This window comes from Paramisgurnus dabryanus, chromosome 11, assembly GCF_030506205.2.
Source record: "Paramisgurnus dabryanus chromosome 11, PD_genome_1.1, whole genome shotgun sequence".
NCBI classification, from domain to species: domain Eukaryota; kingdom Metazoa; phylum Chordata; class Actinopteri; order Cypriniformes; family Cobitidae; genus Paramisgurnus; species Paramisgurnus dabryanus.
The window spans coordinates 7890986-7918808 of NC_133347.1; the positions used below are offsets into that span (position 1 = coordinate 7890986).

At 35.9% G+C, this 27823-nt stretch overlaps 1 protein-coding gene across 1 annotated transcript in view; it reads right to left on the reverse strand.

Annotated features, from left to right (window-relative positions):
- The window catches only part of xpr1a (xenotropic and polytropic retrovirus receptor 1a), an 80801-nt gene extending 53799 nt beyond the window's left edge, over nt 1-27002 (reverse strand). Inside the window, exons 1-2 of the mRNA XM_065248427.2 lie at nt 26495-27002; nt 19989-20040 (exon numbers count right to left, since the gene is read on the reverse strand). Of these exons, the coding sequence (XP_065104499.1) occupies nt 19989-20040; nt 26495-26563 (121 nt within the window). The 5' untranslated portion in view covers nt 26564-27002. The remainder of the gene's footprint in view (nt 1-19988; nt 20041-26494) is intronic.
- Nucleotides 27003-27823: the final 821 nt, after the last annotated feature.

Consider the following 27823-nt stretch of genomic DNA (forward strand, 5'->3'; position numbering starts at 1 on the left):
CGCTGTCCAAGTGCTGAAACGTGCGGAGAGCCGTTTGTAAATTCTTTATCTCCTATTTGTTACAAATAAAGTTTTTTTAGAGTACAAACCTTTTCTTACAAACTTGTAAATTATTTTTCATGATATTGGATAGCCATACATTTAAAGCAATTAAAAGCCTGCTTTTTTACTTCCATGACTAAAAGAAAACGGGTTTTAAAGGTTTTAAAGTGAAAAACAACACAATTATTTAACATTAATCTTAAACTGGGGATCTTCTTCCTCCACTTAGTTTTTTCAGTTTACAAAGTCCGTCATCTAAATAGGGATTAGACATAGCACCAGCGCAGCTGGCTTTTAAAGGGGATAAGAGATGAGACTCTCATTGGTTTATTGCACGTTACGCCCAAAATACTCCCATTACTCATTAAAAAAAGGACCAACCCTTTTTGACCATGCGCTCGGCGCACAAACCATTTTTCCCGTCGTTAAATTAGCAAAAGTGGATTTGGACACGCCCATTTAGATGTTGCGCTGTGCGCTTTAGACAATGCGCTTAGATCGTTAAAATAGGGCCCTATACTGTAAGTCCATTGACCACAATGTTTGCTCTGCTATTCTTTTTGATGTTTTTGATGCTGTTGTTTTTTTAACAAACAAAAAAATCTGGATTTCCATGCAAGCCAACTGTTCCTGTTCATCTCCACACTGGATATACACATCATTTCGCAGTGGTTTAATGGGTCACAAAACTCACATTTGGGCCATACAATGTTTTTCCAGTTAACAATTGTACAAATTTTTCTGATCAAAAATAGGGACTACTGTTGCTTTAAGAGCGAGTTCTGCAGGGAGTCACATACTGTAGCCATTTTTTAGGCGTAATTCTTTTCACTACACACACTGCAAAACATGACTTTCTTACTTAGTATTTTTGTCTTATATCCAGTACAAATATCTAAAAATTCTTAAATTAAGATGTTTCTTCTTGATGAGCAAAGAAAATAAGTGTAGTTTTTAGACAAAATGTATCAAATTTAAGTGAATTTGTGGATAAAACAAGCAAAAAGATCTGCCAATGGGGTAAGCTAATTTTTACTTGAAATAAGTGTTTAAGAAAAAAGTTCAAGATTTTTTTGCTTACCCCATTGGCAGATTTTTTGCTTGTTTAATCTACAAATTCACTTCAATTTGATATGTTTTGTCTTAAAACTAGACTTATTTTCTTAGGTTATTTTGCTCATCAAGAAAATGCATCTTGGCTTGAGAATTGTTAGATATTTGTGCTTAAAACAAGACAAAAATACTAAGAAATTCATTTTTTTGCAATGTAAAGCTTGCTGCGGGAGATTCCTTTACGTAAGGAGGGTAATGACTGACCGGACAACGTTGGAGGAAATTTTGCGCAACAGATCCAGATCATCAATGACAAATATACTGCTTGCTTCTTGTATAGTTTGTGAGAAAGTGAAAGTAAACGCGAGCTCGCTTTCAAACTTGATTTAAATACCCGAATCCCAAACTGAGAGAATGCAAAGCATTTAAATATATTTTTCCTCCTATAAGTCAAGATAGCCTGATGGGCATGGCGGATATGCATTTTGGTAGCCCAACTGCAAGGCACAATAGCCCCGGCACGTCGGGCTATTGATTTTATGAGCCCTGAGTAACACACTGCAAAAAATTATTTTCAAGAAAAAAATTCTTAGTATTTTTGTCTTGTTTTCCGTAAAAATATCAAAAAATTAAGAATTTTTTGATATTTTTACCAAAAAAAAAAACCAAAAATACTAAGAAAATGTTTAGGTTGAATTTTCACAAATGCTGGGTTATTTTCAACTGGGTCAAAAAGTGACAAACCCAACCCATTTATTTGTAATTTAAAGGGATAGGTCACCCAAAAATAACAATTCTGTCATAATTTACTCACCCTTAACTTAAGTTGTTACAAACTTGTATAAATGTCTTTGTTCTGATGAACACAAAGTAAGATATTTTGAGGACAATTTTTAACCAAACCGATCAGAAGCCCCATTGACTTCCATAGTAGGAAAAAAGAAAACAATGGAAGTCAATGGTGCTTCTGATTGGTTTCGTTACAAACATTGCTCAAAATATCTTACTTTGTGTTCATCAGAACAAAGAAATGTATACTGACTTCTAACATCATGAGAGTGAGAAAATGGTGACAGAATGGTCAAAAAAGGCTGGGTTTGTCCCTTTTTGACCCAATGCAGTTTTTTTTGTGTGTTGGTACTCAACTGTCAGAAAATCCTGATGGTCAACTTCTGGAGGTACTAAATATTAAATGACCACATTCTATCTATTTTATATGAAGTCTGTGCTTTTGTCAACCCTGTCACTAAAATTTTTATGCACAATTTGTATTCATTTGTATAAGCTAGCAATGAACAATAAACATTTAAATAAAATCCAAATAAACTGAAAACAAAATATGTACACGTGTGGGTGATTCAATATAAATGTATACAATCCTTTAGTTATACCATACGTTCTCTATGCTGAGCTACCTATGAATAGAATGTACTGTTAACCCACGTAGACACCTTCACCATGGAAGATCCAGCTGTGGTTTACAGATGTGAGAAACAACAAATCCTCACCAGCACACATATAGCACACATCTACAGTCCTGAAATCCCATAAAAACAGTCACTATCCAAAACAACTTATATCTATATGTGGCCAGATACGGAACAATAATTTTTCTGTTCCTGTTGTTTAGTGGTATAGCATTGCATCAGCAGCACAAAAGGTTGTGGGTCGATCCTAGGGAACACCTTAAATGTGCACCTTCTTATGCAGTGCAAGTCGCTTTGGATGAAAGCAAAATAACAAAATAACGTAAACCTCTGTGAACCAATCACTACAAACACAAAATTGTACGTTACCAAGTTTGATTATGAATTAAACAGATTGCTTGATCCAATGTGATGATAAAATGATTAATTAAACATGTAAACACATCACGCACAGTGTGAAAAAAATGAAGGAATCAGCCTGCCGTCCTTCAAAGACAGACGACCCATCAGAAAAATACTCTCTAAGACAAAAGTTAAACAGCACAATGGAGATCTGAAAGTATTTTGGTCTGCACATAATCAAAATTTCATTATTCATGCAAGAAAGCAACATGGACACTGAATATTAATGTTGAGGATTATAAATGCCTTCCTCACCAGCAAATATTAACGATGCATTGATGTTTAACTTTGCACATGCACTTTTTACTAAAAAACATAATTTGTTGATAATTTCCTTGAGAGACATGGTGTCACCCTGGTCTAAACTGGTTTGTCTGAGGTTTTAGATTCTGCCACATTTACATACGTATTTAAAACTGCAGTTTTCAAAAGTATACTTCGTAGTTCATACAGATGCATCTACCACATTTTTATTACACAGAAAGAAATATCTACTGCATAGTTTTAACCTTTAACAAGCAATAATAAAAGATTAGGATAACCATGATGTACAAAAGCATCAAAGTCCCTTTAAGAAAAGATGGAAATGGTTTTCTGCGCATGTGCAATGATTGACAAGTACTTCAAAATACACTGCAGACCCTCTCCCCCAAATAATTTTTATTCTTTAACAGTTGATGATTGGCTCTTTTTATTGAAAGGCTACTGAGCATTTGCAGTTTTGCACTTCATCATCTTCTTCATTTCTATAGTCTTTGGTAATATTGGTAGTTCTCAGTACTGTATGATTAAAGGTTTTGTTACTATAGCCTTGTACAGAACAAATAGTATAATCTCATAAGATATGGATCAGACTGTTGTGTCAGAGGAGGGTGCTTATAATTTAGCGTTCATAATCAGCGTAGCTGTTCTTGTTAGCCGTCTCTCTCTGTGGGAACTAGCATGAATCTTGTTAACCATGATTCCCTGCAGGCCAGTCAATAATAGCTCTTCAGGTGAGGGTAGAAGCTGCAGCAGTCTGTTCATAAACGGGATGTTACAAATACTATACGGGAAATCACACAACTGCTATCAAAGCTGTAAAAGGAGTCATTTGTCAAATTATAATGCTGTTTACTTCCTGTACTTATGTTGACACAGTACAGAGACATCCTGAATCGCATCAATAATGTCCTTAAGATGTCCACTTTATCAACCTGACACAGGATCTTTCTACGGAAAAGATTGGGTTTGGGTTGATGTGATTAAAAACAATTACCATGCTTTATTGAATAATAAAACATTGACCCTGGATGTTTTTTGTCATGCCTCATGTTGCATGGTAATATTTTTTTATTGCATAACAAAAAGAGCAGGTCAAGGGCAGAACATCGCCTTTTTGGACTAGACGTAAAAGAAGCCAAAATCCTGTGCAGAAACCGTAACATATTGGATATATAATATTGTAAGTTTAATAAATTAAATAATATAAGCAACAGTGTGAATTAACAAGCCAGGCATAATCTCCAGACAAAACTAGTTCCAAAGTCTAGATGTTTGTATCCTAAAGCACAATTACACTCGTCTTGTTCAAGGGCACATAGTTGATATTGTATCTTGCATTTTTTTTAAATTACATTTTGGTTAACACTTCCACCATGTTTGCTGCATTTGGTATGCCTCACCCTCTAAACTTGTTGCTATTTGATCGTGTCATCAAGAATGCTATTGTTCGGTAAAATTTATTTGGTCTTTTCATTTATTCGCCCGAACAACGAAAATAATTTTTTTTGCTATTTTCGGCAGAATATTTGTGGTTGCAGAACATTTGGTGCATCCCTACATATTGTTCTCATTAATTAACATAAGTAAATGTTCAATTATTCATAGCCAATGAACAATTAAACTCCATATACAAACATGAAATAAATATGATTGCAACAAATAACGCAGTAAAATTAAAATCATTTATCGGACACAATGAAAAGGTCATTTCGGAAGCCTCTCTGCAAAATACAATAACTCTATTAATTGTGACAGCAGTCCTGTTCTAATTAACATACATTTGCATAAATCATGCATATTCATGCTTTTATATTTTTTATTATTTAACAAGTCATTAACATGATTCACTCTCATGACAAGCGGTTAATTTTGATAAATATTATGAGTGTCGGATTAAACCAGACACAGAGGTCACAGCACCTCATTTCACCTGTTACTTTTCTCAATTTTTAGTGAGGAACATTTCTTAAATTCGTTTACATACATTGTTTTATGAGTTCGGTTTGGTGGCTAAAAAATAATATTGCATTATAGGGTGGTTTCCCAGACAGGGTCTAGGTTAATCCTGGAGTAGGCCTTATTTTTATTAGGTCATTTAAGAAGTTTTTACAAACGTACCGTACAAAAAAAAAAAAACACTACAGGTGTGCATTTTAAGACAAAATAATAAAAGCTATGGGTTGGTTAGACTGGGGCAAGAACAATAACGTGTATTTATTTCACTAATGATAGTGCATAATGAACACAATTTATTGGTGTAAATATTATGTCCTTCATCTCATTGACTCCGCCCCCACTCATCTTCACATCACATCTTCTCTTTCATCTTTCTCTGTACCTCCCCTCTCGTTCCAACCAGTGTCTCCATCTCTCCCCAGGGCTTGCGTGGACCGTCTGTATGTAGCGCAAGAGACTGGTGTTGGATTGCAATTAGGTTGCAGCGGTAATTAGTGATTATTAATACTCATCTCGAATACATTACCCACAATCTGTGCTAAAATATACATGCAACCTCTGGGAAGATTAAGATTGTAAATTGTGGATAATCATTCCACACACGCTTAAACAATTACAGAGTCATTCGGCAAGAGCTCAGCAGATGCAGAGATGATATGACTATGAGTTATTTATTATTAATAAATAAAAACAATGGATGGAACCATGCACTACTATAATAACTGAACACACTAAAAAACTGTCCGGTTATGAAACTAATGACTTTAGTATTAGTGAAAAGCACTTTAACTGCAGTACTAACCAGGCTTATTTAGAAATAATGGAGCAATAAAAAATATAATAAAAATCGTACATTTCGCAAATAAGCCATTTCATTTACTTAATCTGGTGGTTAGATGCTTTTTACTTTATTTCTAAACCAATAAAGTCATTATAAATGAGGAAAAAAACACTGAATCTCACATCTTCCGCTTTCTGAATAATTTATCATTTAATATAAATCAAGCTGACCGGGAACAATAAATATCAATAATTCATATAGCCCCTTCCTCAGTGTGTCTGGCTTTACACAGAGCTTTTATATGATTTATGTCTGAGGGATCTTTGAGGAAAACAATCCTTAAAAGACAACACGCCGTTTGATTCAGTGATAATGCACAATGATGATGTAAATTAAAGAGGAAGACTTGGTAATCCTGTTGTTGTGAACTTCATGACTAAAGAGTTTGCTAATGACAGATGCAGTGAGGGTGTTTACGTATAAAGTAATGAGCTTTAGGACTTTTCTTTCCTTCCTGTAGTGTCAACCAATCCCTGTCAATGTCAACAGTTTCTCACTAGTCAGCGGTTTGCTTTGGGCTACAGTGCGGCATGAAAGGAATCCAAACCAACATGGGAATACACACAGACACACACACACACACACACATACAGTGACCCAGAGGGGCATCACGTAAATTATACCCACCAGCTTTGGCTCACAAAGGCACTAGGATAAATTTGGCTCTTATAGAAAAGTCAAATATTTTTTATATCCCTGAATAGGTCTATGAAAAAAGAGCAAATAGATCAAGGTTACAAAATGGAGAGTTTTCTTTTTAAATATCTTCTGTTTATCACAACAACTCATCAAAATAAAACCAACCATACCGTATGTATTTTGTTAGGATGACCTCTATACATCTGATCAATTTGCTAACATTGCTATATGGGTGCTGCACCTGTGAACTCCCTGGAGAGAAAGACCATTAGAATATAGATTAAAGATGAATGTGTTGAAGACAGCAGAGCTCTCAGCAACACAATCTGTTCTGTAGAGACACATGAGAGACAGATCAACCAATCAGAACGCATTTATCAAAGTGCAAGTGGAGATGATGAGGAACACAGTCTGTCTGTTTTATAGGAATGAACTACAGACATCCCAGCTATTATAAAGATGGATGTTGTGTGTTTATGTTTTATTTACATCTGTTCATTAGTGTTTTTATTGTTACTCTTTTTGCATTTTGCAAACCAGTGTTGAGTTGGAAAGGCACAAAACCCAGCCAATTATTTTTATATATTTGAACCAACAATGGGTTAAAACCACCCAACACAGGTTAAATTACAACCAAACAGGTTGGGTTTGTCCCTTTCTGACCCAACTATGAGACTGGCATATTTTATAGTATGTGTTTTTAAATGTGCAATATTAAGATAAATGCACCAGAGAGGGGTCTGAAGGTGTGTTTTTAAACTTTAAACTTGACATTGCTTTTTAAAAACTGTACAATATAGTGTTAGACAATGAAGAAACCGCAAGACAATAATCTCAGTAGTCTATCGCATATTTGCATACATCAACAATTTAAAAAATTTGCACGGATGGACGGCTGCTACAAGTGCCACAAGATGAAAATATTTTAAGTTGCTTTGTTTTGTGACACAAAAATCAAAGCTCACAAAAAACAGGGCTAGTACCGCAAAACAAGAGGAAATGTGTTTTAAATGCGCAGCTCTCTCTATGTTCAAATACCTGAACATATGGTACCACAACCTCCTATAGTTTCCTTAAGACCTCCTCCTGCTGACACTACTTGTGTTTGTGTGTGTATAAATAAAAGGAAAATTGTTAGGCAAAACAAACATTACAAAGCAGATTTTGAATATTCGTATTCTGTAAATTATATGACAAGACAAAAAGGTAAAAAGGACTAAAATTTATTAATTGATGTTTTTTTATTGATGAATGATTTGAAATATCTATGTGGAAAAATACATTTTTTGTTTTTGTTTAATTTTTTAAAGAAATGCATTAAAAAGATTAATATTATCATGACATACAGTAATAATATAAAGTCACAGTGGATACATTCAAATTTAAAAGGTGTCATTAAAATATAATATATAAATTGAATTAAATTTAATATATATTGTCACATATATTTAAATTATACCTTTTAAATGTGATAAAATATATATATATATACACTATATGTATACAGACACACTATATATATATATATATATATATATATATATATATATATATATATATATATATATATATATATATATATATATATATATATATATAGAGATATATATATATATATATAGAGATATATATATAGATATATATATAGATATATATATAGATATATAGATATAGATATAGATATAGATATATATAGATATATATATAGATATATGTAATATTTGTGAAAATTCTAAATTTAAAAAGGTATGAATATAAAATATAAAAATATATGTCACGTATTGGTTACTCAACTGCTTTTTCCTATTTTCAAACCACTGTCACTTTGGTTTAGGGTTAGATTTGGTGTATACAATTTTTTTTCTAATTATTTGATATTTTCTTATTTTTAAACCATTGTAGCCTGGCGTTAGGGTTAGAGTTGGGTTTGGGTAAGGATGTCATTTTATATAAATCTAACCCTAAACCAAAGGACCATGGTATTAAAATAGGTCAAAACAGTTGAGTAACCAATACGTGACAATGACACATAAACATATATTCGTGATACGATCACAAAAAAACACGGAAATTCGTGACAGTATCACGAAAAATAATTTAAAAAAATTACGTGACTATAGGTACCGAATTTCGTGTGACTGGGCTGTATATATTGAGATATATGTAATATTTGTGACAATTCTAGTCCTTAATTTTGGAAATTCCAATGAATTTGTTGCTATACATCATGCAATACCCGCCTCAATAAATCACTTATATTTACATTCTACAAAATGATCCTTTTAATGCCATTTTATACTGTATAACTATGGGCCAACTCTTTTAATCACGCACCTCACCGTTTATCTTTAAGGCCAACATTCTGATTATTGAAAAGGAGGTTGACACATCGAGTCACAGATTAATTCATCACATGCTGTCTCAGATGTTTTAAAGCCTAAGTACATATTCTCAAATAAGACCTTGACTCCTTCTGCTACCCCTAACCTTCGGTCCTTCCCTCCCCCTGTCCTTTCCACAAACCCCCCACACCATCAGACACGTTTGGCCTAGATGTAATTCACAGATGAATAATAGATGGACAGACTTTTATCCCTCCTGGATTTGGGGTTGCTGCTCTAAGCCCTAGCTGAGGCCATGAAGCAGGAACTGCATTGATATGTGGGATTCTTCTACAGACTAACTCAATCTTTGTTTAGCTGTCTATTGTGCTAGTTTAACCTGACTTGAGACAGTTTGGTCTGCTCTGAGATGTTACACCATGTAATAAAAGAAAGAGGATCATATTTTCTAATCATATTAACTCTTATAATATCCTTTGTGAGATCTCCCTAGCAAAAATGTGTTTCCTAATCAAGACATGATAAATGACATCCTTTTAGTAATGTTTACTTGTAGTGCATGTCCTTTTGGTGAAGAAATTTAACAATACATTTATGCATTTGGCTGACACTACGCAAAGTGACTTAGAGTTCATTTCAAGGCATACATTGTTTATCAGTATGTATTCCCTTGGTTTGAACCCATGATCTTTGCTAATGCGATGCTCTACCACTGAGATATACAGGAGTAGAAGTAAATACTGTCCAGCTTGTGCACAGTTAGCAACTTGCTCTTAATCTGAGAGACAGCCTGTGAAAAAAGTTTATCAATAATGCAGAGTACTGAGAGCTTGGCGCTGAGCCGGTTCTGCCAAAGCTAGCCGGCCCTTTCAACATGGCCCCTGCGTGCCCTCGTGTCCTTAGGCCAGTACAACTGGGGAACCGAACGGAATTCGTGCTAATGAGAGCTGCTGCATCGCTACACGTGTGCTGAATAACAATAATACTTCCACTCTCAAAATAGTCCTCCACATGTGTGTCAAAACAACAGGCTAAAACAAGATGAAGGATAAAGCCTACATAACAGAGAGCAGCACACCGTAGGTGGTCAGATGACAAATATTCCACTTATACTCCTTCTACAGTTTTAATTATTAGGGCTACATGTTAAATTACAGACGGCTTTAAATTGTGGGTAGACAACAGTATTATTTCATACCCGATGAATTATTGAATTAAAGAGCAACCCTAAGAGCTAACCCTATTTCGTTGCTAAAAACAATGTTATTTTATGTATTTGGTATAAAACATATTTGCGTATAAGAACGTTTATGGTTCAAAAAACACAATATTTTCCACATTCCATACATTTGTGTTGCTCCAGATTTTCCTGATTTTATGTTGTGATTGGCCTGAATAACTCTGAGTTAATTTCGTCTTTACTGCCTCAATACGAGCCGAATTTGATCCAGAAAATGCAGATGACCAAGTTGATCGATCAACTTCGCAAAACTATCGGTATGTTGACGTAACACTAGGGCTGCACGATGTGAGGAAAAGTTGCAATGTGCATTGACATTGTTTAATGTTGCGATGATGATGTGAGTTGCGATAAATATTTTATATTTTTTCATGTTTTAGGGGCCATTCACATGTCGCGCCTAAAAACGCGTGGAAAACGCTAGACACGTAGGTTATTGTCACATGACCTGCACGCTGCACTTGTGTCATTCTGAAAAGTAAAAAATGTTTTTGAAAAGCCTGACCTCACAAATCAATCTGAGCGTAGCTGACTTGGGGGTTCCCCTGATTGGCCTAATATAGCATGAACGTGTAAACCATCCGTGCGTCCCAAACTGCCTACTTCCATAGTATGCAAAAAGTACGAGAAGTAGTGCTTTTCGCCTACTATATAGTATGGAAGTATGCGTTTTGAGACGCAGGGCATATCTTCAGGAGTAAACATGATAGGTCAAACGTTTATTACATGCGCTTACCGTTTTCCCTTCATTCATTGCGTCAAGGCTGTCTGTTGCGATGTGTTCATCGCGTGAGTTCATATCGCAATGACCATGAAAATTCGATGTATCGTTCAGCCCTACGTAACACGACGGTCATTATCATAATTCCACATTTTTTGCTTGAGTTGAATATTTCCAACGAAAACGCGTTTTGAGGTGAATAGCAAAACACACGCTATTCGCCTAAAAACGCGTTTTCTTGAAAAAATTTAACTCGAGCAAAAAATGCGGAATTATGACAATGACTGTCAGTGTACGTCAACAGGCCCAGGAAGTAAACCGTTGCCTACAATCCGTGGGATTGTTGTAGGCCAAGAAAAGATATTTACATTACAAACGATAACTCGCGTCATCATTTACTGTGGGATTTGTACCTTTTGCATATTGTTAACATGTACTACACTTACACCAAAGGAAATGTAAAATCGTGAATCGAATAATTGGTGCCCTTTAAAGCAATGGAATGAAAGACAAATGTAGCTTGATGGGTGTATTGAAATGCATTGTGGTCATCTGGGCATTTGATCAAATGTATTTGAATACAAGAAACTAGATATGCACCACTCAAAAAAAAATTGTGCCGATACTGATAATGAATTACTTAGAATGATATCTACCGATAGATACCGATATTTTTGCTTTTTGCTCATTGTTTCAAATGATTAAATCATAAAATCCTAGAAGCACAGAGCACACAAACTGCATTTATGTTGTAATTGTTCAAAATAACCACATAGTATGAGTTCTGATGCATTTTCCCAACCCTTATAATCTGCCCTGATCATTGGCCAATGACAAATAGTGAAGAACCGTTACCGATTATTGGCAGATATATCGGTGCATGCCTAAAAGAAATGAATAATAAAAAGTCTCCAAACCAGAAGACATTTTAGTCCATCGTGTGTGCGTGCACACGTTTCTGAGACTCAAAGTGGCATTGAATGATGGTGCTCTCTGTTCTTTGATCAGACCGAGCACCAAACACTAATTACACTGGCTGCTCTCTCAGCAGGCAACAAGCTGTTCACAGCTCCTCATGACAAGAGCTCTACTGAGCTTTAAATGAGTCGTCTGAATGTCATAACACATAATACATATGCAAATTCACCAAGCGATGATATCAGTACAAAACATACAAATGCAGAAATTACAATTTGTAAGCTGACTAGCATACAGTGTATGTACTGTATGCTAGTCAGCTTACAAATTGTAATTTCTGCACGTTTACTACGCAGATCAATGCGGTTTTCAATGCAATTTTACTTTGGTCATAATGGCTAAAGCCGAACCGTGTTCTTTCTTTACAGCCGTTAGATAATTTATGATATAAACACCAGTATTTCACTTTGATTTACACAATATGTTTAATATTATTTTCATTATTGTCTTACTCTCATAAAAAAATTAAAAAGTGTGAGAAAAATGTGAAAGAAGTCTTTTTAAACAAAAAAGTTAATTTTATACTTAAACATTTATAAAAGCATGATAAGTTGTCTTAAAGGAACAGTATGTAAGAAATTTATATAAATTAATCATAAAATAACCCTGATATGTCACTAGACATTAAGAAATCATTTTCATTTCAAATATCACTGACAACAGTGGTCCGGCCAGGATATTGTCATTTAAAAAGTGGAGTTGCAGCCCTCAACTGATGTTTATGTTGTCATTTTGTGTATTGGCCACCAGTTGGGTGATTGCAGTACCAGTTTTAGCCACAAGTTTTGTGATTGCAATACCAGTTTTGGCCACAATCCTACATACTGTTCCTTTAATGTTTAAGGTGAGAATTTGGTCTTCATAAAGCTCTTAAATGGACTGCAAAAATGACTCAATCTGTCCCCAGGTATATTTGTAGCAAAAGCCAAAAATACATTGCATGGGTCAAAATTATCAATATATTTTTATGCCAAAAATCATGAGGATATTATATAAAGGACATACATTTCCTACCATAAATATACAAAAACTTTATTTTTTGTGAGTGGATGCAGTTGCTAAGAACTTTTTACCATTTAGATTTTTTCACCCTCATTTTCCAGATTTTCAAATAGTTGTTTCTCAGCCAAATATCGTCCTATCCTAACAAACCATATATCAATGGAAAGCTAATTTATTTTGCTTTGATGAATGTATAAATCTCAATTTCCAAAAATTGACCCTTATGACTGGATTCACATTTGTTTCTTTTAAGCAGGTTTAACTGACAAACCTTGGTAATACTGATTGATTTAAACTTTGTGTGTATACGGTCACGTAGTGCCCACTGCAAGGACACGCAGTCCTCTTTCGCATATTTTTGTTATTCTAGAAGGAGCAGGACATCTTGTCTCTATACTAGATGATCTCTTACCGTCCCTGCATTTACTCCAGCAGGGAAGATCATGTGCTCGCTCGCTATCCCTCTTACTCTATTGAATTACTGAAGGTTTGCCAAATCAGACAGCCATTCAGGATCTCAACCTATAGCAGAAGATGATGCGCACAATTGCTTTTCTGCTGGTATTGATTCAGGGTCATTAAACCTTGAAGGCTGAATGTTTCGATGGGAATACATCACTATAATAGCAGACCAAACAAAAGAATTTCAGACACTAACGTATAAAGAGGCATTTTTCTGTCTGGATATTTGTGATGGTAACACTAACAAGAACATTTTATACATTTGTTGTTTTATAACATTTGTTAATGCAATAGAAAACATCAAATAACAATCCACAATAATTTCATTAATTTTATTTAATATTAACTCTTATGCATTTTAATATTCATGTGTGTTAGTATATTTTCCTAGCCGTGCTTCTATTCTTTCGTTGACATCTTGTCTCCTCAATAAGTTTCCTTTTCTGGCTTACTAAGTTACTTTGTTTGCTACGCCTCTGGCTTTAGCACATACCACAGCTGATAAATAGCTCAACGGGCACTATACATTTCACTTATTGTTGTCTTTTACCGTAGTTACTGTTTGTAAATCTCAAGTAATGCTCAGATTAATTTGATTTAGTCTGATTTTAAGCGGTCTGGCAAGAGAGGGAGAGTGAAAGACACAGAGAGAGGAAGAGGTTGAAAGCTGTCGATCTAGTGCTCATATTTCCTTCACTGGTGGCACAGCTTTAATTAAAACTGCTGGGCTCAAGACAAAAAAAAGGGCCGCAGTGCAGGTGAATTACTGAGACTCTAAATCCATAGAAGTCTAAGAAAACGCAGTTAACGCACATGAATGCACTTACTTCAATTAGATCTAAACTGCTGAGATTAAAACAGAAATTCTAAATTGAAAGGCAGGATTACAGTGCTCTGTGGTTGTTGTTTTTCCTAGTATGTGGGCCATAAGACAGTCCAAAAAAATTTTTGTTTTATAGCCACAATACCAAATGTTTGGCAAGCTTTACTGAAAATGTGATATTGCTCTGGAATACTTCCTGAAAACATTGTCGGTGAACACAATCCACTGTGCCATTCGCCGTTGCCAGCTAAAACTCTATAGGCCAAACAAGAAGCAATATCTAAACATGACCCAGAAGCGCAGGCATTTTCTCTGAGCCAAGGCTCATTTAAAATGGACTTTGGCAAAGTGGAAAACTGTTCTGTGGTCAGACAAATCAAAATTTGAAGTTCTTTTTGGAAAACTAGGATATTTCATCCGGACTAAAGAGGACAATGACAACCCAAGTTGTTATTAGCGCTCAGTTCAGAAACCTGCATCTCTGATGTTTTGGGGTTGCATGAGTGCATGTGGCATGGGCAGCTTACACATCTGGAAAGGCACCATCAATGCTGAAAGGTTTATCCAAGTTTTAGAGCAACATATTATGCTCCCATTCAGACGTCATCTCTTTCAGGGAAGACCTTGCATTTACCAACATGACAATGCCAGACCACATACTGCATCAATTACAACATCATGGCTGCATAGAAGAAGGATCTGAGTACTGAAATGGCCAGCCTGCAGTCCAGATCTTTCACCCACAGAAAACATTCGGCGCATCATAAAGAGGAAAATGCAATAAAGAAGACCTAAGACCGTCGAGCAACTAGAAGCCTGTTTTAAACAAGAATGGGACAACATTCCCATTCCTAAACATTGGTCCTCTTCCGGCTGTTCCTTTATATGTACATTTAAATTTTCTGGCCTCTTATTGCTACCTGTCCCAACTTTATTTGGAATGTGTAGCTCTCATGAAATCCAAAATGAGCCAATATTTGGCATGACATTTCAAAATGTCTCACTTTCTACATTTGATATGTTATCTAACTTCTATTGTGAATAAAATATAAGTTTATGAGATTAGTAAATTATTCCATTCCTTTTTTACTCACAATTTCGACAGTGTCCCAACTTTTTCTGATTTGGGGTTGTAGTTTTTTTATGATAATCGTACATTTTTGCACGGTTAACTTTGTACAAATTCATACGAAAAAGCCAACTTGGAAAATATGTACAAATTCTCAGGCTGAGAATCACTGTGCTTGGTACATTGCACATTAATCAATAGGCAGAGAATAGGCAGTCTTTGTGGCAGTTTGAACACATTCGACTACATGCGTTTATACCACAAAAGTAATCCGGTCAAATGCGTTTTCGACTTCCTCGAAAGTGGACGAGCTCAAAACATTTTACACCCCGTATTAAGCGTTGTCCACTTGTGATCTGATCGACCAAAACACATCAGGTGTAAACAGGGCCCTAGACTGCTCCTCCTACTTTTTAAAAGAAACGGAATGCAAGTTTGTCACAATTGCACCTTTCCAATAATTTAAATAAACATTCCTGTATCTCAGTCTCATTAGGGACCTCAATTGCTTATTTCCGTGCCTAAAGATGTTTGCATACAGAGCTGATCTGTGTTTTTGGCAGACTAGAGGGAGACAAACACTTTGAACTGCCCCTTTCTCAATATTGAGCTTTCAATATGACTATATCAGATCAGGCCAGACAAAGAGAGAGAGAGAGAGAGAGGGCTGTAATAACCCAATAAATTGCCTCCCTGGGGTACCAGTATGCTCACAGAATATCAAAACCCCACATTCTAAGTCCACAGACAGTGAAGAAAAATATTTCTCATAAGCCTATCTGCCATAATTAGTGTTTCATAGAAGGTTTATTTGATAACATCATCACTTGATCTCAGCAGACTCGCAGACTATGTGGAAAACTGGCAATAGATGTCACACAAATCACGTTATGACTTTTGACAGACAGGAAAGTAAATCTGAAAGCTGGACGACAGGTGCTTCAATATGCCTGGATCTATTTCTCTTTCATTCTGTTCTTTTCCCTTTCATTTTTCATCAATCCACTTTCACTGTAAAACATCAAAGCGGTTTTAAAGGAAATGACAGCTGTAGTGGTAGTGGAAACTGTGTGAGGTTTAAAACGGATGCTAGGAAATAGAAAAGCCATTGATCTATGAGGATTCGTTGTAATCCTAAGGACTGAGAGCCTGATATGGATCACAGTGCCTTACTGGGCACATTATCATTAAGCTTTAAACAAGCTGAATTATACACATATATGTGTGATATTATAACTGTCAATCAATGAATTTGCAGGGGGGCAATTCCATGCAAATGTCAACCTTACCATGAAAGTAAAGTTTTTAACCATACTGATATCTCGGATTTAAATATGGTTTAAATACCCATACAAAGTCTCTATTTAAGTTCTTAAAGCATTTTTATTATGTTCCATAGTTAAGTAGAAGTTTCAGGTCCATAAGGAGACATGTTTCCTCCTCATAAATGTGCATACATAACCTAAAATAAAATAAATATTGAATGTTCTTTGAAGAGCCATCCCTTCTCCATTTGTTGGGTATTGTTTTTGTTTTTTTATCCATTTCAATTCACAAAATTCCTACAAAGCATGTGTCATGTGCATATTGAAATGTGTGTCCTTTTTGGTCACATCGATAACGCATGCATGCTTCCCTCATCTAAAATAGAAAACATGAGTAAAGACTGATATTTTTCTGATATTATCAGGGTTTATGAAAATATAAACAGATGGTTTAATATATTGGAAATAAATGCATTCTCTGAGAAATTGTATTACAATATTTGACTGCAAATGTCACATCCATAACTTTATTTAAATGCTTTAAAGTTTTCATGCATTTCCGTTAAAATACTGAACAAAGAGATAGATAAATTTCTTCATACTCAGGGCTCCAAACTAACTTTTTTACTAGGAGCACAGTGGCCCCCAACTGAAAATTTTAGGGGTGCAACCATAAAATAATGACATTTCTACAAATTTCCACTGTATTACTTATGCATAATTTGATGATAGATGCAGGAAGTACAATATGCTGTTTCAAATTCACTGTCACATCAGAAATAAAGGTCAAATTTACTGGTCGCACATGTGCGACTGGATGTAAAATTCAGTGGCACACTCTCAAATTTTGGTGGCAAAATGCCACCATTTGGTGGCAGTCTGGAGCCCTGATACTGTATGTTTTTTTATTTTTATTTTTTTTCTGAGTTGAGTGTGTAAGTCAACAAATCCAACTTTATATAATCTTAATCACTGTCTTGTTACTTAACACCATTTTGAAGTAACCCTAGTAACTGATACCTGTAGCTATGATTGAAAATGGTACACAGCGGGATTTGTTGTAACAGTGTTACAAAGCGTCAAGTATAATGATAATGAAATAAAAACAATGTAATGTAATTAATTACAAAAAACAAAATGATAACTGTAAATACAATATCAACGGGAATAATTAACGACCCTTATCCATAAGAATCAATCGATGTATGCTTAGTTAAGGAATGGATTGATAGATAAGTTGATATCTATCCGTTATAGGCAATATAGTAAACAAAATCCACCTCTAGTATATAGACAGAATATTGTATTGAAAAATTTGTGTTTAAATATAATTTTTAGAAATGTAACAGCAAACCATCTGTTTTTTACAATGAACCCCACCTATAGGGTAAGTAACTTTGAGTCAAAACGTATTAGATTGTGCCCCAACTCGCCCCTACTGAAGTAAACAAAACATGATTAGGTACAGAAGAGTATTAAAGGCTGGTCAGTAAGTAAACCTCACAATTAAAATTCAGCTCACGTTGTTCCGTTTTTCCACCCAAACACAATAAATGTGTCAATTGGACATGCCAACTTTCCTTCCTTTCCCACTTCAACTAAACCCTGCATTTTAAAACAAGGTCAAAGTGGTCTGCTAGACACACACACACGCATACATGAACACACAAACAAAAAGTCTGACAGATATACAGAAGCTGACTGGAAAGAACATCTTTTCTTTAGTTTTTCAGGAGCTTACAAACACACACACACACACACACACACACACACACACACGCACACACACACACACGGCTATCTATTGAGGGCTATTACCCAAAAGAAGAAATCATAATGTGTTCTAGATTGCAATGAGATTACATGCTCCACAACCTCCTGCTCTGCAAATATGGGTCTCCAGAGATTTCAATATATGCAACATTTCTCATAATTTTCTCCTCAGACCAAATGATCTGAGCTATGTTATGCAGATGTATTCTATAGCTCTGTAGTCTTACTGTATGTCTTAAGCCCGGTGCACACTGTGAGATTTCAGCCAGGATTTAGCTGTCTGGGACAAATTTTGAAATCCTAAACGATTTCTGGAATCCCAGGCTAAAATCTGCCGTCTTTGATCGCTAGTTTGACATGTTCACAGACAGCCGATTAATGACCGTTGCGATCAAAATTATCCTCCGACAAAATTCTGGCAGTGTCAGAAATTTTGAGATACAATCCTGCTGTGTGACATCTCCCTACGACAACCGGCAGCTCAATAACCAATAGAAGCACAGAACCCGATGACACAATTAGTGCGGCGACACCGACAAATCAACGCAGACAAATGTAAAAAAGAACCAGGTAGACTGTACAGCAGGAGGAGAAACTTGTGGAGTTATGGAAACAATAAAGAGTGTTTGTACAACGTGTCATCGCCACTGTACCACGATAGGATAAAAATGAAGCAGCCTGGAGAGAAATCGCGCTGGAAATTCAAATGCCAGGTACTCGTCTCCTTCGTTTTTTCTTCTTTTTATGCTCGAGACAAGTCATGATTAAAATGAACAGTAGATGTTGTTTCGGTTTGTTAGCCTTCGCTTCAGCGTGTGTTTTCCCAGCCGTCGTCAATCGATGACGTAAAACTGCGAATGCGTTTGTTTGTGTGTGTCAGATTTTTAAAAGTCTTTAAACTCGTACAGTCTGACACTGATGGAAACTGAGATCATACAGTGTGACATGGACTTAATTACGATCTTAATCGCACAATGTGGCAAGCAACAATCCTAAAAGACTATTTAAAAATGCACAGTGTATACCGGGCTTTAGTTCTACTATCAAGAAATCTTAAGACAAACATATCAGACAAAGAAAATATACATAAGTACTGTGTTAACTCCATTAAGTCTCCTAAACCATAAATGAGCAAGATAAGAGCAATGACACTTTACTCTGGGTAATGTTAAAAATGAACCATCACATGAAAAAATGTGAGGACCTCTTTATGTCAAATAAATGTGTCTATGACATAAACAGTTTAAAGTATGATTAACACATTTCTATCATGCTGAAGTATCTTATGCTACGTCATGCTATGTAACCCACTGCCTTGTACAACCATAACTCATGTGTTTTTCTTCCCAACACAATGATATAAACAAAGCAACAAAACAGTAATAACCAACCCCATGACTCAAAGCTCATCAGTAACACCTCTAGTCAAATGATCACGGACTTGGGACACATACACCCAAGAACTTTGTTTACGTCTGTTCAACGGAGCCTGAGATAAACCATTTCCATGCAGCTACTTGTCACCCTCACGCCTCAGCAGACATCTGACGTCCTGCAATAATTTTAGCCTCACCGAACCGCCCCACTGTCGTGCGAGAGATTCATCATGTTCTCTATTAATAGTGAAGAGATCGTTCTGAACTGGTGGAGATGAACACAGGGTGGAAAAGAGTATAGGAGTTTCCTTACCTTCTGTGGATGGAGCCTGGTCCTGGGCGGCATATAACATCTCCTTGAAAGCCTGTGTAGGAAAAATAAAGGGCCTTAATGATGATATCACTATGAGGTCATTTGGTGCTGGTCAATGGGCCAATAATGTGCAGCGTTCTCACACTGAATTCCTTGAGGGTTCGTGGGATCCCATTAAGGATGCTTGAGATGTTAAAGATAGCTCACATGGCTGGACTGGGAACTAATTCAGGATACTTCAAAGTGTCAGGCTATCCAGGCCTTGCTATGAGCAAAACATTTTCTACAGGTCTTGTAATAATGTTTATTTTAGACATTAAACTCTATCCCAGACAGGGATTAGACTAGTCGTAGACTAAAATAAATGCAAGAGCTGTCCAAACTGAACAACTTACACTGGCATACCTTAAAATACATCAATTTGTTTTGCCTCAAAATGCACACAAGTAATGTTTTGAGTAAGGCATATTTGGTAGATTATATTTCCTTATTAAACTAAGGTCTAGTCCTGGCTTAAGCTTATCCCTGTCCGGGAAACAACCACTTTATCATGTGAAATAATGACCTTCAGTTCTTTGAGAATATGGTTACTCACTTGTCTTGGCATGTTGTTAATCTATCAGGTAATGAAACGTGTGGCACAATTATGCACTGTCTGCTACACAGATCCTGTAGGCTGAGGAAACATACATCTCTATCCCACACATTGATCTCTAGGGCCGTCTAGTAATTTGAATGCTTTTGATTACCTGTCAGCAAGGTTATTCTCGGCAATTAGTGTACAGACCCACTTTTCCATGTATATAATATTTCAGCCTTTAGAAAAGTATGTAGGCTATTGTAAGACAGTACGCTGTTAAAAAGAAAAATGTGCTGTTGTTACTATAAGAAGCTGTTAATAATAGTCCTAACTATTAGACGGCTTTGTTTGTGTATCTGAATGTAGTTAAGTTGTAAGTCATTTCAAGTTTGGTCATTGTAAGTCATTTAACTGTACTGTCAGGCCACATTCCCAAATGTAATTTTTTTTTAATAAATTTATATTTATGCATCTGGCAGATCCAAAATGGCTTATAGTGCATTCATGCTATTCAAGGTGTCCTCTGGGATCAAACATATGACCTTTTGCACAGCTTTGCGCAATACTCTACCAGTTGACGGTGACACGTTTTTAGGAACTCATTTATTACATTTATTTAAATGTTAATTTTAGCACATTTTAGATAATCTAAAATGGCTTCTTTAAATAAAGATTAATTGAATATAACTCAATGGAGAACTCAGTGTGGAGAATTAAAGTGATAGTTTACACAAAAATAAAAAGTTTCTTTCTTCTGATGAACAGAAAAGAAGATTTGGAGGTAACCCAGCCTGAATTCGTACAAAGTTAATCGTGCTAAAATTAGGGCTGCATACGATTAATCGTTTGCAGAATAAAAGTTTTTGTTTACCTCATATATGTGTGTGTACTGTGTATAATAATTTGGTATAAATAAATATACACACATGCATGTATAATTTTAAGAAAAAAATATTTATAGATTAAATATTTATATATAATATAAATTATATATAAATATAAAAATGTATATACATATGTAAATATGCCTTAAATACCTACATGCAAGTGTATTTATTTATGCATAATTATTATACACAGTACACACGCATATATGATGTAAACAAAAACTTTTATTCTGCAAACGATTAATCACGATTAATCGTTATGCAGCCCTAGCTAAAATGTACAATTATCATAAAAAACAATAACGAAACCCGAACCCTATCCCCAACATCACAGGGGTCAAGGCAAATTGTACAAAAAAATATGAATGTGTCTACAAATTAACGAGTTACAAATTTGCCACCTAGTAAAATATGTACGAATTGCCATGAGATAGCGCTGGGTAACCACACAGTAGTGATGTGGTACTCAAGTCCGGTCTTGAATGTCAAGAGCGATTTCTGCTTTCTCGGACTCGTTCCTTCAAAGACTCGGTCTTAACTCGGCCTCGGACCACAGTGAGAGGAGAAGGACTCAGACCGAGTCCTTGAGACCAGCGCATTTTTTATGTTCATATAAAAAATAACAATAATAATAAAATGCAATGTTGACGGGCATTAATTGAATATGACATCCCATGGTGCAATGCAAAGATACTGCCATCAGAGCAGTTTATTTATCTCTAGAAAAATAGGCAGAAGATGATGCATGTGGTAGGGATTTTTTTTTATGAAAGTAAAGCATAGTAGTCCATATTAAGACGTTAAGACTGCTCCTCTAAACAATCCCCATTCTAGCTTAGTCTGTAGGCCTAACTGTTGATTATTAACTGGGTTGATATTAAATCATGAAAATGAAAACTGATGTTTTTATGGTCTTGGTCTCGACTCCTAAAGGACTCAGTCTCGACTTGGACTTGCTTCCTCAAAGACTCGGTCTTGACTCGGACTGGACTCTATTTGAAAACCAACTGACTCGGTCTCAATTCGGTTTCGACCCTTCAAAGACTCGGTCTTGACTCGGACTGGACTCTATTTGAAAACCAACTGACTCGGTCTCAATTCGGTCTCGACCCTTTAAAGACTCGGTCTTGACTCGGACTCGGCATAGGCGGTCTCGTCCCCATCAATACCACACAGTTGAAAGTACCCACTGACTTTCGATAGTAGGAAAAACAAATACTATGGGCATGCACACCAAAGCTGTTATGCCACCGGTTGGCGTATGTTTTTAATGGAAGTGTGGCGTTTTCTAAAAAGCAAATATAACACTAGCCTTTTTATCTGTGCTGAAAGCAGGCGCTCTGCGTTCTCCGGTTTAGTACTGAGCGTAGAGAGTTGAAAAATATTCATACTTTGGGTGAAATGCTCAGCTGTCAATGTAAGTTCTCACACAGCTGTCCAATCACAGGGGAGGAAGGGCGGGACAAATATCACAACAACCAACTGGTGCATCGTACAACGACTGATAAACAAAGCAGAAGTATCCCAGCAACCAAAGCGCTCAGCTGAAGAAAGCTGGCAGTCGGCTGTAGAAAGCTGGCAATTGGCGTCCGCCTGGCGTTTTCAGCTGCATTTAAAATCTTTGTGTGCACAAACCCTATGGGTACCTTCAACTGTGTGCTTACTATCATTTATTAAAATATCTTCCGTTGTGTTCAACTGAATAAAGAAAATCATGCAGGTTAAGCACGACATGAAAGTAAGTAGCCTAAATGATGACAGCATTTTCATTTTTGGGTAAACTCTCTCTTTAATAAACATCAAACTGCATACTCAATATACAATAGAAATCACATTTGCAAGGCAGGTGTCCCTATTTCATGCCGAACTCCAACCAAGGCAATTATTTCATGCCTGTTTGAACACCTAGAGCACTTTTCCCTATATACAATTTTCATATTCAAGGTCAAATCCTGTCCAACATATCAGCCAATGAAACAAGAGGATCGTCGACATGACGGTATTGCCATGGCAATGATGATGACACAAAGGCTCGAGATGTCCTCTCGAGAGATTTCAAGTTATACATGCGCTAATTGTAACCAGGATACGTGTGCACTTTACATTTGCTATATCTCCAGAAATACGTGCGTGTCTGAATTCCTGTGAGTTTTGGACAGATCTGTATGTCCAGCAAGATTGGCGGCAGATGTCATCCCTGTGGGAGAGGGAGAGTCAGTCCCTGTGTGTGTGTGAGCATGTGTAAAAAAACAGCAGGTCTATAGTCTGCCAAGAAGATCCATACATCCTGCTGCTTTGAAGAAATATATGCATGGTTAAAAACAAGCTACATAATCTATATAATGTCCAAAGCTGCAGAAAACAACATCACCACAACAATGTAATGCAGTTTGGGAATACTCAGAACACCCTAGCAACAACTTAAAACACCTTAGCAACTGCTTTCTTAATATATACTTTCATTACGCTATTAACAGTGACATTGAGTCCACAGATGTGATTATAGCAGCTTTGACACAAAGATAATCTGTTCATCTGCCCACACCATTTCTACATCCATCTCTCATCACTATAGATATTGGCTGCACAAACACTGAGTCTCCTTTGGTTGTTCCACAAACTGTCCATCTATCAGTCTTCCCATCCTCAGTTATTTAAAATGCAGGGCAAGATGTGCGACACCTCATTAATTTATCACTCAATCACTCTGTCAGTGTATTAACTAGGATTAAACATTTCATCGGCGCCTGTTACTGACGTTCCACCACACTGTGGCATGTAAATCATGTTAAAGATCGATATTTCATCATCTTTTCAATGTCATTGTTTTTGTTGAGATATTACACGGATTACTCACAAACCAGTTAACATCACATCTCGTTCACTTCAAAGTTTTGCTAAGTTCCTAAAGCCTGTTTATGGACTCTTTTTATTGCACAGAGCCTGTGGGCCACCTTCCCATTGACTTTCTATTGCACTGTCAGCCACAAGCCGTAAAGCAATAGATGAGCAGCAGAGTCTGTCGAGAAATCACGGCTTAACTGCTCGCAAGGAGACTTCGATGACCAAACGCTAATAAGCTCTGCTTTTCTTTATGTAACATTCTATGCAATAAGGACAGTGGTATTGAACGCAGCTGAATAACTGCGATGTTTGCCATTATCTTTTCAATGGCAAGTCAAATTTCAGACTCCCACTTCTCCACAATCTATCACTGCATGTAAAGAATAGAGGCAGACAGCTTATTGATAAGATTTAACAGGGTTGGAAAGGATATTGCTAAGCATCTATCCATGTCAGAGTATAAAAGGTGATATATGGTAGCAGATCTAGGCACAGTTGCCTAAATTACATGCTGATAAAGAGTCTTTGTTATTATTGGTAAATTAAGCCCGAATTTCAATGCAGTTCACTTACACATCTGAATTGGCACAAGCATAGAGGTTTGACTGTAAGTGAAATCTCTCCAAAAATGGCAGCTTATTGAGCTTTAATGATAATAAAACAAAGTATTAAATAGATATTCAGAAAAAGAAAAATTATCAAAGATTAAGCAAAAAAATAATAATAATTCTTCACTTGACTGATATTTCGTGGACTAATGTATTTTGTTTGCACTCGCATGGTTTATGTTTACCTGCGCTCTGCGCCTGCAGATTCAGTGCTCAAGACAAAGGATTTTCTTTGCACCAAGATGCATGCTGAAGCCCTGACCATCCACCATCACACAAATAATAATAATATTGATTTATTGACTACATGACAATCAATAATTTCACAGGATATAAAGGAACAATAAATAAACCAACATGACATGATAATCATCCTTGAAATCATACATCTAACAGTCCAATGACCAGTCCACATTTTTCAAACCCTGTTTTAACACACAATTAAATAATAAAATATTTTAGTAAAAAAAGAACTCATAGCATAATCTAAAACTCATTTTAAAACGTCTGAAGAATATATATTAAATGAGATCAGCAAGTCTATATGTGAAATACATTGAAGTGGAGATGCAGAAACTGATATAGCCAGTGAATCTTGTCCAGCGTCCAGAGCCATTTTCTTTGTTCATAATTCATTACACTAATGGTGATTGGAAACCTTTGAGACCCCAGACTGCTACTGTGTAGATTACGAGAATTTAAAGTGATAATTTTTTTTACATAACTTGTTACATAATTAACTTATATATGTTTATGTTAAATAATGAATAAAAAAATAAACAAACATTCTTGAAAAAAATATCGTAGCATAGTATAATTTTCTGTTTGGTCAACAGATGTGGTAAAATGTCATTATAAAGAGCAGGTAATAAAAAGCGTTCACAGAGCGAGCGCGTGTTGCTTGGAGCTCCGACAGTCCGCAAATGAATTGCGGCAGACATAAAGTGGGCGAACAAATTAATTCAATCAAACATTTTAATGTCTTTTCTGGCCTATTTCCAAAAAAGAAGAAAAACTTAAGGATGGAGGATAAAACGTAAGGCGAGTTTACTTCAAATAACTTTACAATGCGGTGAAGATGAATTATAGGTGATGTTTCTCTTTTGCGAAGGCAGGTGTTTGGATGTGATCCAGATTCACACATGACAGACATAGTAAACATTAAAAAAGTTAAAGCTTTAAAACAGCATTTCTGAATGTAAATGCTATCAATAATTTCAGAGCAGATAAGGGCAGATAAATTATGGTGGTTTCATATTGTGATTCAATACAAAAATTGACAAAAAATCTTATTTTTGAGATAACATTGTTCCAAATTAAAGATCTAGTTTAAAACTGTCTTAAATACAATTTGCCACTGACTTAATGATTTAGCATTAAGTTAAAGCCCTGACTGCATTACTGTAAAGCATATTTTATTCATAATTTGCATAATATCTTTCACATTTAAGAATTGTTATAATAAACCAATCAGCTGGAGTTTTAAATGTTGTGTCTGAATATAGATAACTACCTCAATATGAGTCACGTTACAGTCTCTTTTAAGTAAACAGCAAATTCATAAATAAATCTCAGCCACTTTCTCACCTCATATTGGATATATTGTTTCCTCCATTCCGGAGTAATATGGGCGGACAGGTGCTCCGCAAACTTCATGCTGTCAAATATCCACAAACGGGCTATAATAAAATCCTGCGGTCGGGCACCGTCGTCTTCGGAGCTTTTGTTATTTCTGTCACTAAGTTACGGCGCCGCGTGCGTTTAGTTTAGCGCTGTGTCTAAATCCTGTCAGGTCTGTCACAGTCCACGACTGCCCGATCCCACATATTACCGTTTAAAGTGAAACGCGCAACATAAAGGGACTGAAAGTAACTTCCTTCCCTCAAAACAGGTGACTGAATAACAGCGCTTTGATTGCCCCGGTCCGGGCGTCTCTGGGAGTGACTTTCTCTCTCGAGCGCTCGTGCTGTTGTGAAGAAGCTGCTGTCCGCCATCAGCGTGGGCTCGGTGAAAGACGTATGTGCGTCATAACGCACCGAGCTACAGTGTGTTAAAATAACTATTTGTGAATAACCTTATTTTGGCTAAAACGTGTATAGAGTAAATTTACTATGATATTTTTCAGATTTTATGTTACATGCAAAGTTTTATGTGGATTTGATTTCGTCCATTAACAGGTAACCTGTAAACGGTTTAAGTTTTTGATTAGATGAAGATGCTTATTTAAAGACAGCATATTTTGTTTTATATTTAACAGTGTCCTCGTTAATGTAAAAAATAAAGAAACAACAAGTGCTGTGACAACATGTCAGTCAGAACACAAATGTAAAAAGTAACAGTGAACCATTTAATACATGTATTATAGCTTAATACAAAAAATTTTGTTACTTTATAGATTATAATTTAGGCTAATTCTTTATTTTCTATTCTATCTTTATTTGACTACCCGCCTTAAGGCCCGCCTTAAAGGCATTACTGACCAATCCCATCTTGGCAACTGTTGCCGTCCTTCTGAAAAGCTTTCTCTTTTGTCTCTTGAAATCTATTCCGTTCTAAACTGGATTTTACAGAAATTGTGTTTTTAAAGAAATTTTCTTTTTCAAATATTATAATCCTGAGAAGAATTAAAAAAATGTCAGCCCTCGTTTACAAAAAATGCGTGTAATACCATTTCTCTACCCATGTAAACGCACGATCTTGCCACAGTAATTGGGGCGTGGCTTAGGAAGAGGTCAGCTAGAGCTTTATGGGTGGTTTCCATAGGGATTATTTTAAACCAGGACTGGGCCTTAGTTTAATTAGGAAATATAACTAATTTTAACAAACATGCCTTACTAAACAATATTATTTATGTGCATTTTGAGCCTAAACAAATGGCATTGATGTATTTTAAGATATGTCAGTGCCAAAATGTTT